The 15,317-nt window shown below is 51.5% G+C and overlaps 1 protein-coding gene across 5 annotated transcripts in view; it reads left to right on the forward strand.

Annotated features, from left to right (window-relative positions):
- LOC149359088 (WASH complex subunit 1-like) overlaps positions 1 to 15,317 on the forward strand; it is a 37,131-nt gene that overhangs the window by 16,910 nt on the left and 4,904 nt on the right. For all 5 annotated transcript variants that reach the window (XM_089571300.1, XM_089571301.1, XM_089571304.1 and 2 more), the window contains one exon: positions 8,474 to 8,621. In XM_089571300.1, the coding sequence (XP_089427426.1) occupies positions 8,474 to 8,621 (148 nt within the window). The remainder of the gene's footprint in view (positions 1 to 8,473; positions 8,622 to 15,317) is intronic.

The following is a 15,317-nucleotide window of genomic DNA, read 5'->3' on the forward strand; positions in this document are numbered from 1 at the left end:
AGTGCTCTGGAAGCTTTGCGCCAGTCCCAGATAATTCTTTTTGCTCGTGTTGAACTGCCTCCCTGCTGCCTGGTTTCCATTCTTCGGCGCATATTCACCTGCATGCAGTTCAGTTTTGCATCGTTGCTCCTTCACCTCACAGGCGTCATGTTGGGCAAGAACAACACATGATGTGCGCGAAGCTAAACATATTGTAACATACTTGTTGACGACGGAGGCTTTAATAATAAGTGCGAAGACAGACAAGGCCACGGCGACAGATTCCACACGGCGCGAGCCCTACTTCTTTGTCGTCAGCAGCTATGCGCCACCTGGCATTGCTAGGTGGCATTATTCCCCCCTTATGGAAAAAAAGAGCGCTGTCGACGTAACAAAAAATAAACAAAACACGAGCAAAGTTCAGCAACTGAAGCGTTCTAAGACATCAACACGTCTGCGTCACCGAGTATAGTACGGTTTAAGCCGGACAACGTGCACAATGTCAGAGCTGGGCTGTCGGCGTCGGGGTTGGGCAACACCGTCCGGAACCACTTCATAGTTTACGTCACTCACACGCCGGATCACTCTGTAAGGGCCAAAATAGCGGCAGAGCAGTTCCTCACACAAGCCTTGGCGACGGACAGGAGTCCATACCCAGACTTGGTCACCAGGTTTGTAGTCAACCTGTTGGTGGCGAAGGTTGTAATGGCGCGCATCGGTGCTCTGCTGTTGCCCGATGTGCACGCGGGCCAGCTGACGGGCTTCTTCAGCACGTTGGGCAAATTGTTGAGCGTCTGGGTCAAGTTGGTCGTCCTCTGGGCACGGGAGCATGGCATCAAGCATGCTCTGAACTTCACGTCTGTACACAAGGCGGAACGGTGTAAAGCGCGTAGCTTCCTGCAGGGCGGTGTTATAGGCGAAGGTGACATACGGCAGGACCTCATCCCAAGTCTTGTGCTGGACATCTACGTACATGGACAACATGTCCGAAAGTGTCCTATTCAATCGTTCGGTCAAGCCATTGCTCTGCGGATGGTAAGCCGTGGTCTTGCGGTGCGTTGTGCAGCTCAGCCGAAAGATGTGGTCGATTAGCTGCGCTGTAAACGCCGTCCCTCTGTCTGTAATGACGTGCGATGGGGCGCCGTGTCGCAAGACGATGTTGTGCATGAAAAACTCCGCGACTTCGGAAGCTGTGCCACGAGGGATCGCCTTGGTCTCGGCGTAGCGAGTCAAATAGTCAGTAGCAACTATGATCCACTTATTGCCGGCCTGCGATAAAGGGAAAGGGCCGAGGAGGTCCATGCCGATCTGGTCGAACGGAGCGCGAGGGGCTGTAACGGGCTTGAGAAAACCCGCCGGCTTAAGTGGTGGCGTTTTCCGGCGCTGGCATTCTCGGCAGCTCTTAACGTAGCGTTTGACATCAGCAGGAAGTCCAGGCCAGTAGTACATGTTCCGCACTCTGGCGAGCGTACGTGAAAAGCCCAAGTGGCCAGATGTGGGCTCATCGTGGCAGGCGAAAAGAACGTCAGCTCGGAGATCAGCTGGAATGACCAGAAGGTAAAGTCTATCGTTGCCTCTCGAGTTCTTTTTGTACAAGAGGCCTTGCCGCAAACAGAAGGAGCCAAGACGTCGAGAGAAGTGGCGAGGTATAGCCGTATCGCTACCTTCAAGGGCGTCAATGAGAGGGCGAAGTTCTGAGTCCGCCCTCTGCCGGGTCAGTAGGTCAGAGGCGGTGAGCGTACCAAGGAAGCCGCTGTCGTCATCGGGCGCTGCGTCGCCAGTATCAACTGGTGCACGCGACAGTGTGTCAGCGTCTTCGTGTCTGCGGCCGGACTTGTACACAATAGTGATGTCAAATTCCTGGAGCTGTAAGCTCCAGCGTGCCAGGCGTCCAGATGGGTCTCGCAAATTTGCCAGCCAGCATAGGCAGTGGTGATCGGTGACCACTTTGAATGGGCGGCCGTATAGATAAGGGCGAAACTTCACGGTGGCCCACACGACCGCAAGACATTCTTTTTCAGACGTGGAGTAATTGCTCTCGGCGCGGGAGAGAGTACGGCTAGCATAGGCGATAACCCTCTCAAGGCCCTCTTGGTATCGAACAAGGACAGCGCCAAGACCGATGTTACTGGCGTCGGTGTGGACCTTGGTATCGGCATCTTCGTCGAAGTGCGCAAGAACGGGAGGCGTTTGAAGCCGCTGGCGGAGCGTAGAGAAAGCGGTCTGTTGCTCAGAGGTCCAGACAAAGGAGGTGGTATTCCTGGTGAGGCGCGTCAACGGCTCGGCAATCGTGGAAAAGTCCGCAATAAAGCGCCGATAGTACGCACAGAGACCCAGGAAGCGCTGGACAGCTTTCTTGTCGGTTGGAACGGGAGGGAAACCGCACGACGGCGGCAGTCTTTTCGGGGTCCGGCCGCACTCCCTCAGCGCTCACAACGTGGCCCAGAAATTTGAGCTCTTCGTAACCGAAATGACACTTCTGGGGCTTCAGGGTAAGGTCAGCCGAGCGGAGAGCGTCGAGGACAGCCCGCAGGCGCTGGAGATGTTGATCAAACGTTTCCGAAAAAACGACGACGTCGTCCAAGTAGACAAGACAGCTTTGCCACTTGAGGCCTGTGAGGACGGTGTCCATCATCCTTTGAAACGTAGCCGGGGCGGAGCACAAACCGAAAGGAAGCACTTTGAATTCATAGAGGCCATCCGGAGTCACAAAAGCGGTTTTTTCGCGGTCCCGTTCATCTACTTCAATTTGCCAATAGCCGCTCTTCAAGTCAATAGATGAGAAGTACTTAGCGCGCCGTAATCTATCCAGCGAATCGTCAATGCGCGGCAACGGGTAGACGTCCTTTTTGGTAACACTGTTCAGTTTGCGATAGTCGACACAAAACCGGAGAGTGCCGTCCTTCTTCCTAACGAGGACGACAGGCGAAGACCACGGGCTTTGGGAAGGTTGAACAACGCCATCATCAAGCATTTCCTGAACCTGGGTTTGAATAACTGCCCGTTCTTTGGCAGAAACACGGTAAGGCTGCTGTCGTATAGGGCGAGCGTCGTCATAGGTGATGATGCGGTGCTGCGTGATGGGTGTTTGACGAACCTTCGAGCAAGAAGCGAAGCACGGCTTGTATTCCTTCAGCAGCTGCTCCAAAGCCAGTCATTGTTCCCGAGGCAGGTGGCAGTTTATGTCGACGTTTTCAAGGGAGGGCTCGTCAGTGCCGGCTGCCGCGGACGCAAAACAAACAGGAGTATCGATAACAGATTCGGCAGAAGCAATAGCGGTTCCTTGAAAAAGGTGTCGGTATTCATTACAAAAATTAGTGACCAGGACCGCAGACCGGCCACCACGAAGCGTCAGTAGACTGCGAGCGGCACAGATGCCTTGAGTAAGCAGGAGTGAACAGTTAGCCTCGGCGACTGCTTCTGCGTCATGCAAGTCGTTGCAGGTGACTTCAACCAAAACACTGCTCCGTGGCGGCAACGTGACACTGTCAGCAGAAACACGAAGGGCGGCAATGCAGTGGCAAGAGTCGGCGAGGTGGGTGGCTTGACTGGTCGAAAAGGTAATGATTCGTTGCCAGAGGTCGATAACAGCACCATACTCCCGCAGAAAGTCAATGCCGATAATGAGATCGCGGGAGCAATTGCACAGAACTACACAACTGATGACGAACGTAGATCCGTGAATCTGAACGCGAGCCGTGCAAATGCCCTTTGGGGTAACGAGATGACCACCGGCTGTACGAAGATGCACCACAGAACATGGAGTAAGCACTTCTTTCAGAAGAGTTGCCAATTTATCACTCATAATTGAATAGTCGGCCCCGGTGTCCACTAATGCACTGACTCTGTGACCGTCGAGAAGAACAGGTATGTCCAAAGAAACGGGGCTGTCTAGGGCGGATGACAGTGCCATCTGTTCATGGTCGGAACATAGCGGCGGCGACGGGAGGTCTTCAGCGCAGCGACTCCCAGCGACCTCGCCCCCGAAGGTCGCTGGTCTCAGTTTTCCTGGCGAGGGCTGGGCGAGCGACCCTGTGCTGCTCGCGGGGGGCTGTGGGGGTTCGGGGAAGAGCGCCTCGGAGACGATGAGCGCGGCTGATGCGGCGTGCGGGCTGAAATTCGCTGTTCCGCTAGGAAGTCTTCAATGGCAGGGGGCCGATGGCCAAACCGGGGTCTGGGCGAATCGGCTCGAAAGCCCTGCAGACCGAGGCGCCGATAAGAGCAGTTACGGTAGAGATGTCCTGGTTCTCCGCAGTGAAAGCAGAGTGGCCGGTTATCAGGTGTGCGCCAGACATCGGCCTTCCGCAAGGGCGCTCGGCGATCGTCGAAATACTGCACTGGTGGAACTGAGGACCGCGGCTCAGGAGGCGTTACCGGAAATGGTGGCGGCGAAACCGCAGCCGGGCGCCTCGCAATTTCAGCATAGGTGGGGCGGTGGCAGTCTCCTGGTAGAGGAGGTGTTTCGACAGCAGGAGCCCTGAACGCCTGTTGCACCTCCTCGCGAACAAGAGCAGAAATCGAACCTAGCGCTGGCTGCGAAGGGCTGCAAAATTTCAGGACCTCTTCACGCACGATGGTGCGAATCAGTTCACGCAGATCGTCAGGGTGGCTCCCGGAGGTAGCAAACGATGCGGTGACAGCAGCAGCATGCACGGGCCGGTCGTAGGTCGCAGAACGTTGTTGCAGCACCTTTTCCATCGTTGTGGCCTCTGTAAGGAATGCAGTAACGGTCGATGATGGGCTGCGCACGAGGCCTGCGAAAAGCTGCTCTTTGACGCCACGCATCAAATGCCGGAGTTTCTTTTCTTCCGGCATGGCCGGGTCAGCTCTTCTGAAGAGGCGCGTCATGTCCTCGACGTACATCTGGACACTTTCGTTCGGCAGCTGGATGCGAGATTGTATGGCACGCTCAGCTCGTTCACGACGATCCACGCTTGTGTAGGCCTCCAGCACCCGACGACGGAACTCATGCCACGTGATTAAAACGTCCTCTCGGTTTTCAAACCAGGTGCGAGCGCCATCCACGAGGCTGAAGTAAACGTTCCGGAGCTTGGCTGCGTCGTCCCATTGGTTAAACGCAGCTACGCGCTCAAAATGAAGGAGCCAGTCCTCCACATCCTCAAAAAGTTCCCCACGGAACGTCTTGGGAATCCGCGGAGTCTGCAAGGTGTAGTGGGATGGCGCGGCAGCGGCAGTTTGCAGAGGAGGAGTAGTGGTTGTCTCCATGGCGCCGCTCTCGACTAGTCCTACCTCCGAAGGCAGTCCCTGGATCCTCCGACTGAAGCGATGTACCGGGGTGTCAAGTGGTACAGGGCTGGCGCGACGGCTTCCTGGAGGGGTCCCTTGCATGGGCTCACGGGTACCCCGCACCTCCACCAGACTGTAACGTACTTGTTGACGACGGAGGCTTTAATAATAAGTGCGAAGACAGACAAGGCCACGGCGACAGATTCCACACGGCGCGAGCCCTACTTCTTCGTCGTCAGCAGCTATGCGCCACCTGGCATTGCTAGGTGGCAATATGTAACACCAAAATTGAAACATTAAAAAAAACGACAGTATGACTTGTGCTGCAGCCAGTCCAGTCGTAGTGAGGCTATGTTATTCTACCCATAAAGTAACATCTTGAAAGTAGTAACTCACATTTTCCCACTTTATAGTTTTTTATGGGGTTTATCGTCTCAAAGCAACTCAAGCTATGAGGAATGCCATAATGGAGGGCTCTGGATAATTTCGACCTCCTGGGGTTCTTTTTGACGTGCACTGGCATCGCATAGTACACGAGTCTCTAGCATTTTGTCTCCATCGAAATGTGACTACCGCAGCCGGGATCGAACCTGCATTTTTCAGGTCAGCAGCCGAGCACCATGATCACTGATTTTCTTTTGTAACACTGTTACTGGGCAGGGCAAGACAATTGCACTCTGTGGCTTGTCATTTTTTGCGAAATATAAGTTGTGCCATTTTATAAGACACATTGGAAAAAATTTAGAAAAAGAAAACATGAAATGTACACTGAAAAATACAATATTCTAGTTTTGTCTAGAAACCTCTTTAAGGGGGGACACTGGTCTTAGACCTATTTTGCTTATTTTTGGTCCAATCTTACTAAAACTGTATCACCTTATTCAGTTTTGATAATGATTTCAAATCTGAAATTACCTTTTCCATAAATTAGTTCCTAAAATAATTAATTTTAATTAGTCATTCAGTAGTACATCGATGCAAAAAAAATGGCTCAATAAAAAATAATTTTTAACCCATAGCTACATAGTATGGCCAGTAAAGAGCTCAATAATCAAAGCAGCTTTTTCATTTTGCCGTCATTAGTAATTTTACAGCACTTGGAATAGCAGCATTCAAGGTGTGAATATCATGCATTGATACACTTTGCAAAATTATAGATATTTGAAGTGTAATTGAACAGTTGTGCTTCGATTATTGCACACACAGTGCCTTCAGCTGCCCTTAGCAAATAATATGACATGTCTGTCTGACCTAGACATTGTAATATCGACATACTAAGACAGCCAGCTGTCAAAAATTTTCGTGCTGTTAAATGATCTGCTCCTGCACAAATTCAGCCCACACTATGATCTGAATTTAATATTATGATCAAAGTACTGATTTTCTGGAGGCAAAAATTGCTCGAGTTGGAGAATAATAGCTATAGACTCCAGAAATGTCATTTTTAGAAAACTGTTTTTTGGGTCATCAGACTAGCACAGGAAGGGCATCAGAACAAGTTAAAATTCTTATGTTGCAGCAGTCATTAGCACTTTGGCATAGAGTCTAGGAAACTGCTAAGCTTACAAAATTTAGTTTAAGACAGCCTTCACTCAACTGCTGGCCGACTGCTCTTTTTGTAAAGCCAGCTTACGAGCACTCATGGTGCTGGTGTTGCCTGCCAGATTGTGCTGTGATTGCAAACTATAACTTGCGCTCAAGTTATTCTCGAATCTCAATGCAAAGCTACTCAATCTTAAGTTAAAAACTTGAAGCCTGAAAAGGACTGCAGGTAGGCATGCTAGTCAATTAGTTAAAGCCCGGTCGAACAATGTCTGCAGGGACCGAGTATTGCTTTACTAAACAGGGGTCTTTGTAGCAAAAACTTTGTTAGGGTATTTGTTGTGGGGTGGTGCAGAGGGGATGATGGGATGTGATAAGCGAAATTTTTTTGCTGCCACACGATATCTTTGTGGCATTACTCCTCATAAATATCACTGAGAGCTTCACACATTCGCTTACCAGCCATAATTAAATGCAGGAATGTAGATGTTTAATGCACTTGTTGCCAAATCAAAACACCTCGTCAGGGACTGAAAAAGCGCCCGGCAGATAATGGGGGTGGCACCCACTGTGCCTCGCCTCCATCTTGGTGCATCACTGCTTTGTTGAATGAGGAGCTCAAGAAGCTCGTGAAAATGGCAGATTTGTTGTGGAACAAAAATGATAGCTGATCTTTGCTTGCATGGGTTTTAACAACAGTTGTATACATGCATCTTATTACTCATGAGCTTGTTTAGTGCATCTTTAGTTTCCCTGTGGCTCTAGCAAATCACCTCACAAAGTAGGTGGCATTCAGTGGTGGGCGGTTTTCATTCGAAGGTATGATTACAATGAACATTCACTTGAGTGCATCTGTGCCGATACAAAGAAAAATTGTATAGCTTTCTCAATCTTTGTAACTCTACAAAAGTTTGCTTGGTCTGGGACCGAAAACTGGGGCCTCTCATTGAAGAAGTTGCTACATTAGCTGAGCTAATCAAGACAGCTAGTGGATGGCATGGTGAGGCCAAATTGATCAGCGCTGTGGGCCAAATTGATTAGCACTGTGGGCCAAATTGATTAGCACTGTGGGCCAAATTGATTAGCACTGTGGGCCAAATTGATCAGCACTGTATGCCAAATTGATCAGCACTGTGCACATTCTTGCTATCGCATCATAACCCATAATTAGGACCTCTGTCAAGAGAACCAAATCATGCTGAATGTGCTGAAGACAGGGGCTAGGCTCGGATTTGAGTCACGGAAATAAAACTCAATTCTTCCTCTTCACGAGTAGAAATGAGGTTTCTTCAGTTCTCCTTCGCAGCTGTACAGCAGTGGTCAGGCGGGTGGTAATTGTAATTATTCTCTTGCATGAAACCTGCTCCACCTTGCATCTATTTCTCAGACATATTAGCAGGTCTTTGTAGAGACGAAACATGTTGCCACAGTGTGCACTGCCACACATGCCAGCAACGACTTTGATGGCATTGTGAAGAACACTGCTTTGCAGTGAACCCTGTGTCTTTTTTTGCCAGTTTTGTTCAAGAAAACCATAGGTGAATCGAAACTGGAACTTTGTTTATTTCATCCTTCAGGATACCAAAACCATTCAGCCCTGTGAACATCTCTGGCGAAGTAGTAAATTTTTTTTTTCTGGCAGATTTTTAGTTTCATGAAACCGCAGTTCAACTGAATGTTTGCCTGACCACTGCATAACCTGCAGGTCGAGTGACCAAGAGCCACATGAAGAGTTGTTGTTGCCCGTGACGGAGGATGGCAGTGCCCGCGCCAGCCTGCTGGAGTCCATCCGGCAGGCCGGCGGCAAGGCAGGCCTCAAGAGCGTGCGCCGGCCACAGCAGCAGCGCAAGCAGGTGGGGCACCCTCCCTTGTGCTCTGTTAATTATGCATGCCTGTGAGTTAAGAGAAATCCTGGCTTGATTTGCTGCCAAAAGTTGAACCAGGCATTAACTAATTTGAATGCACGAAACCATTACCATCAGTGTGCATCATATTGCCGCGTATCATTGTAGTGCCCGTTCGTTCGCGCAAGGCAGCAGGAAAGGAGTGTTATCATTTTTGTTCGTGACGTGAGAAGCGACCGGACTTATCTCGATTGATCACAGCCATGAAGAGCTGCATCTACGTTTTTCCAGATTAGTCTAGATGATTTCGACCTGTTATCTCGAAGTTTCCTTGCTGGCTTTAAATTGGACGATGCCACGAGCAGCGGGCATTCGTAGTTCGACGACTGACGAGCACGTTTGTTGCTTACGCCGCCGCCGAGTGATTCAGTTCTTTTGCGGGCGCAAGTCAGCCGAAATAAAGAGGTTCGTTTGCAAGCCTTGTTGCTGTATTACTGACCGCTGGACTGCCGTCACTACAACGTGACATCTGGTGGAGGTGCTGGGTAGCCTTTCATGTTCCGGACACCCCCTACAAGTCGTGACGCCAGCCCTCTGAGTCATCTACCGCAGGACCTGAGTCCAGTCCACCGCGCAAGCCGACGCATGCAAGGGGACGCACCAGAGTTCGGGATTCTGCCGGACCCTACCTGGAAGCGGAAGCCAGCAGCAACGTCCACCATGAGCTTGCCCCAGACAATGACTCCAGTCATTCTTCAGCAGCCCCGGGTGCCACCAACCTTCGACGCTTCGCCTGGCGCCGACCCCGAAGAATGGCTGGAACAGTTCGAACGGGTGGCTGTCTTTAACAACTGGGACGACGGCATGAAAATTAGGTACATATTCTTCGCCTTGGAGGAACCAGCAAGAATCTGGTTTGAGAATGAGGAAGCTAGCCTTACGGATTGGGAAACCTTCAAGGAGCAGCTTCTCAAGACCTTCACAAACGTCGTGAGAAAGGAGAGAGCCCAGCAGCTGCTACAGTCTCGCATACAACACCCAAACGAGACTGTTGCAGTATACACTGAGGAGATGAAGCGTCTCTTCCGGCATGCCGACTCGAGCATGAAGGAAGAAGAAAAGGTCAAGCTGCTTATGGGAGGAGTTAAGGAGCAACTCTTTGCGGGCCTCGTACAGAACCCACCGAAAACCGTCGCAGAATTCGTAGCAGAGGCATCCACTATGGAAAAAACTCTTGATGCCTGAGCCCGCCAGTATGACCGCCAGCAGCGCACTTTCTCAGCAAACTGCCTGGACACCGCTAACAACGATAACCTGCGGGAGGTTATCCGTCAAGTTGTGCGAGAGGAGCTCCGCCGATTGCTGCCAACGGGAACGCAGCCGCAGCTTTCATCGCTCACAGACGCCATCCGGGATGAAGTTCAACAGGCCTTGGGTGTGACGCCAATTACCACGCAGCCTATGACAATGGCAGCCTATGGAGCCCCCAGCCATGACTTACGCCGCAGCTGGGCGCCGTCCTGCACCTCGACGACGGGACTCAAGCCCCTATCGCCCTCAGCCAGCTGCATTGGACCGCCGCCCTCTCGCCCCAACCCGCCCGTCCTACGAGCATCGCACACAGCCGAGGAAATGCGACGAGTGGAGAACTCCCGACCAGTGCCGCCCACTATGCTTCCACTGCGGCGAAGCCGGTCACGTCCTCCGGCACTTGCCCATACAGAAGACTGGGCATCCGAGGGTTCTCTTACGACGCTCCACGACCCGGCCAGCGACCAGCCGAAATCGAGGAGTTTTTGCGTCTGGAAGAATACTCATCGCCGAGCCGCCTATCACGTTCCCCGCCGATATCGTCCCCGCGCTTTGTATCTCCTAGCAGAGGTTACGCCGTTCGTGGACGCTCCCCCAGCCCCCGAAGGTCAAACTAAATAAAGCAGCCTCTGGAGGTGAGGTTGCTTCTAAGCGCAGTGACAAAGATCCTCCATCGACGAGTACTCAAGACCATGCCTCAACTACGACAACAACACCGACGACGACGCAGCCAGACTTGAAGCTTTTACCGCTGCCCAGTGAAGTAACGTCGAAGTACGCCCACCGCAGCCTCACTACTCGACGTAGCCGAGATCGGACACCGAAGACAACGTACAATACGAGAACGCGAACAAGCGATCTTGAAGTTACTGCCTTGGTCGACACGGGAGCTGACTACACTGTCATGAGCGGGCCGCTCGCTGTCCGACTCAGGAAGGTAACAACAACTTGGGATGGCCCGCTGATCCGCACCGCAGGTGGCAACCTGATTACGCCAACAATTTAGATAAAGGCAATGACCAATCTTATCTTGTTACCCACTGTAAGGGGTGCGCATTGATGAAAAGCAAGAAGAAAAAGTGCACTGCTTTGTTAAGCCAAGCAAAGGTGTTGTATTTTCACAGAGATCAAACCACGCGGGAAGTAGCAGAAGCATACTTCATCGCAACGGAGCAACGGGGCTGCGTTAGCAAACCTTCGGTTGCTTTAAGTGATAACGAGATCACGTTTCTTGGCAGATTGTGGGCTTCGGGCGCACACTAGTTTTATCATTGTCATAGTTTTGTTTGTTCAATTTTGTTTTCATGATTATGCCTTCCTTATATACCCAGGTTTTCGCAATAAAGCCTTAGTTGTGAGTAATCAGCGCTTGTCCTGTCGTCGCCTTTACTCTTGTGTCTAGTCTTTTGTGCGCTGTTTTTCAACCTGATTACGCCGTCAGGACGCTGCACCGCGAGAGTTACTGTAAACGGGAGAACCTATGCGACAACCTTCCTGATCCTACAGCAGTGCTCGCGAGACATGATTTTGGGAATGGACTTCCTGAATGAACATCGGGCGATCATCGACCTTAGATCCAAGTCGATCAAGCTTTCCACGGACAAAGCCATATCTGCCGCGACGACAGCGACTCATCACATTGCCTTAAACGTCCTCGACGAAGCATTGAGCGTGCCGCCCCGATCAAGTGTCGCCTGCATAGGTGCTGGAGACATCGAAACTGTCGAAGGCGTCGTCGAGGGAACACCCAGTTACTCCTTGATCGAGGACTGGGCATCGCAAGGGGAGTCGCCCAAATCAGAAATGGCCAAGCCCAGGTGCTGCTAACCAACTTCACCGAAGAATACCAGCATCTAAACAAAGGTACGACGATCGCTTTCCTCGACGAGCTGGCAGACATCGGAGACATATTTGCCCTACCTGACTAACCCGTAGAACCAACTGACCAAGGCCATCAAACCACATTTGATATCAACCCAGCATTAACCTGGAGCAGACAAGACCAAATACGCAGCCTTCTTCAAAAGTACAGCGACTGCTTCTCATCAGCATCGAATGTGCGACGAACCAGCCTTGCCAAGCACCGCATTGTCACAGACGAACACGCCCGACCACTGCGGCAGAGCCCCTACTGCGTATCGCCGCTAGAACGCCAAGCTATCCGCAAGCAAGTTGAGGAAATGCTTCGTGACGACGTCATCCAACCATCGAGGAGCCCCTGGGCAGCACCAGTCGTCCTAGTGAAAAAGAAAGACGGCACCCTTCGCTTTTGCGTCGATTACCGCCGCCTGAACAGCATTACGAAGAAGGATGTCTACCCCCTCCCCCGCATCGACGACACATTGGATCGGCTATGCAATGCTAAGTACTTCTCATCGATGGACCTGAAGAGCGGCTACTGGCAAATTGAAGTCGACGAAAGAGATCGCGAGAAAACTGCGTTCATCACACCAGACGGACTCTTCGAGTTCAAGGTGATGCCATTCGGCCTTTGCTCTGCCCCAGCGAGTAATGGATACGGTGCTCGCAGGCTTGAAGTGGCAAATTTGCCTAGTCTACTTAGATGACGTTGTTGTCTTCTCCTCAAGCTTTGAAGACCACCTCAGAAGGCTTCGGATAGTGCTGGAAACAATCAAGTCTTCAGGCCTAACACTGAAACCAGAGAAGTGCCACTTTGCCTACGAAGAGCTGCTGTTCCTTGGTCACGTCGTAAGCAAGGATGGAGTTCGCCCAGACCCTCAGAAGACGGCTGCGATCGCAGAGTTTCCACAGCCTAATGACAAGAAAGCTATACGCAGATTCCTTGGATTGTGCGCTTATTACCGGCGATTCGTCAAGAACTTTTCGCACATCGCTGAACCTTTGACCCAACTTACCAAGGCTGACGTGTCCTTTAAATGGGAAAGGCCGCAAGAGGAAGCTTTCAAAGAGCTGAAGCGCCGCTTACAGTCCCCTCCTGTGCTCGGGCACTTTGATGAAAACGCCGAAACCGAAATCCATACCGATGCAAGCAGTGTGGGCTTAGGAGCGGTCCTTGTTCAGAAAAATGGAAGACAGGAGAAAGTTATCGCGTATGCTAGCTGTTCACTGTCGAATGCCGAGGTCAACTATTCGACCACCGAGAAAGAATGTCTTGCCATTATTTGGGCCACGCCGAAATTTCGCCCCTACCTGTACGGATGACCATTCAAGGTTGTGAGCGATCACCATGCTCTGTGCTGGCTAGCCAATTTGAAAGATCCCTCCGGCTGCCTTGCTCGTTGGAGCCTGCGCCTTCAAGAATTCGACATAACTGTAGTCTACAAATCTGGCCGCAAGCATTCCGATGCAGACTGCTTGTCACGAGCCCCTGTGGACGCAGCACCCGAAGAGGAAGACGACGACGCTTTCTTAGGACCGGTAAGCGCCAGCAGTTTCGCGCAGCAGCAGCACTCGGATTCTGACTTGCAAAGCCTAGTTGATTATCTGAAAGTCAAGACCGCATCGCCTCCCCGAGGGTTCAAGCGGCAACTGTCGTCCTTCGTCCTTCACAATAATGTCCTCCTGAAGAAGAACTTCGCGCCGAACAGGACAGTGTATCTTCTTGTCGTGCCCAAAAATCTCAGGCAAGAAATTATGCAGGCATGTCATGATGAGCCGACTGCAGGGCATCTCGGGATTGCTCGCACGTTGCACCGCATCCAGGAGAAGTACTATTGGCCGCGGCTAGCTACCAACGTTTCCCATTACGTGAAAACGTGCCGTGACTGTCAGCGACACAAAACGCCTCCGACTAGACCAGCTGGACTCCTGAACCCCATACCACCGCCAACTAAGCCCTTTCAGCAAATAGGGATGGACCTCCTCGGCCCCTTCCCGACCTCTTCATCAGGAAACAAGTGGATCATCGTGGCCACCGACTACATGACCCGCTACGCTGAAGCAAAAGCGTTGCCTATTGGTACCACAACAGAAGTCGCAAAATTTTTTGTCGAACAAATTCTCCTGCTACACTGCGCCCCGGAAGTGCTCATCACAGACACAGGAATGGCATTTACAGCGGAGCTGACGCAAGCCATTTTAAACTACAGCCAGACAAGCCATCGGGGGACAACTGCCTATCATCCGCAAACCAACGGACTCACAGAGCGTCTGAACAAGACCATCGCAGACATGCTCTCCATGTACATCGACGCCGAACACAAGACGTGGGACTCCATTCTGCCCTACGTGATCTTCGCCTATAATACTGCCGTCCAGGAGACAACCAGGTTTACCCCATTCCAGCTGGTATACGGCAGGAAGCCCACAACAACACTCGACGCAATGCTCCCGCACGTTTCCGACGAAGACAACCTCGACGTCGCCGCCTACCTTCATCGTGCCGAGGAAGCCCGCAGACTTGCGCGGCTTCTCATTCAAGACCAGCAGCACACCGACGCCCGACGCTACAATCTGCGCCGATGAGACACGCATTACGAGCCAGGTGATCATGTTTGGATATGGACGCCAGTTCGCCGCCGTGGATTGAGTGAAAAGTTACTGCGATGCTACTTTGGCCCGTACAGGGTTCTCCGTCGCATCGGTGACCTCGACTATGAAGTCATCCCCGACGGCACGACAGCATCTCAGTGACGCCGCACACGCCCGGAAGTCGTACATGTCGTACGCCTGAAGCCATACTATGAACGCTAAAGGACTCGAAGTTTGCATTCTCCATGTTTTTTTTAATTTTAAAGCATCGAGACGATGCTTCTTTGGGAGGGGGGTAATGCCGCGTATCATTGTAATGCCCGTTCGTTCGCGCAAGGCAGCAGGAAAGGGGTGTTATCATTTTTGTTCGTGACGCGAGAAGCGACCGGACTTATCTCGATCGATCACAGCCATGAAGAGCTGCATCTACGTTTTTCCAGATTAGTCTAGATGATCTCGACCTGTTATCTCGAAGTTTCCTTGCCGGCTTTAAATTGAACGATGCCGCGAGCAGCGGGCATTTGTAGTTCGACAACTGGCGAGCACATTTGTTGCTTACGCCGCCACCGAGTGATTCAGTTCTTTTGCGGGCGCAAGTCAGCCCAAATAAAGAGCTTCGTTTGCAAGCCTTGTTGCTGTATTACTGACTGCTGGACTGCCGTCACTACAACGTGACATCTGGTCATGTCTTGTCATGTAGTCATGTTTTCACTGTGAAGGTTTGGAATCTTCTTCCTTCTACATGTGCCATGTACAGCCGGCCAAATCTTTAGCTGGCGTGCTCGAAGGCCGCTTTTTCTCCGCTCCTGTGCTTTACGACGAAGCAAACTTGCGGAAAGCTCAATATTTAGCACACGCTTAGTGAGCCTGTGCTTAGATTTGATATTTTCGCAAGTTTGCTCCGTCATAAGCTGCAGGAGCGTGGAAAACGTGGCTGTCACG

The sequence above is a fragment of the Amblyomma mixtum genome, chromosome 2, assembly GCF_055824585.1.
Source record: "Amblyomma mixtum isolate Tamu chromosome 2, ASM5582458v1, whole genome shotgun sequence".
NCBI lineage: Eukaryota > Metazoa > Arthropoda > Arachnida > Ixodida > Ixodidae > Amblyomma > Amblyomma mixtum.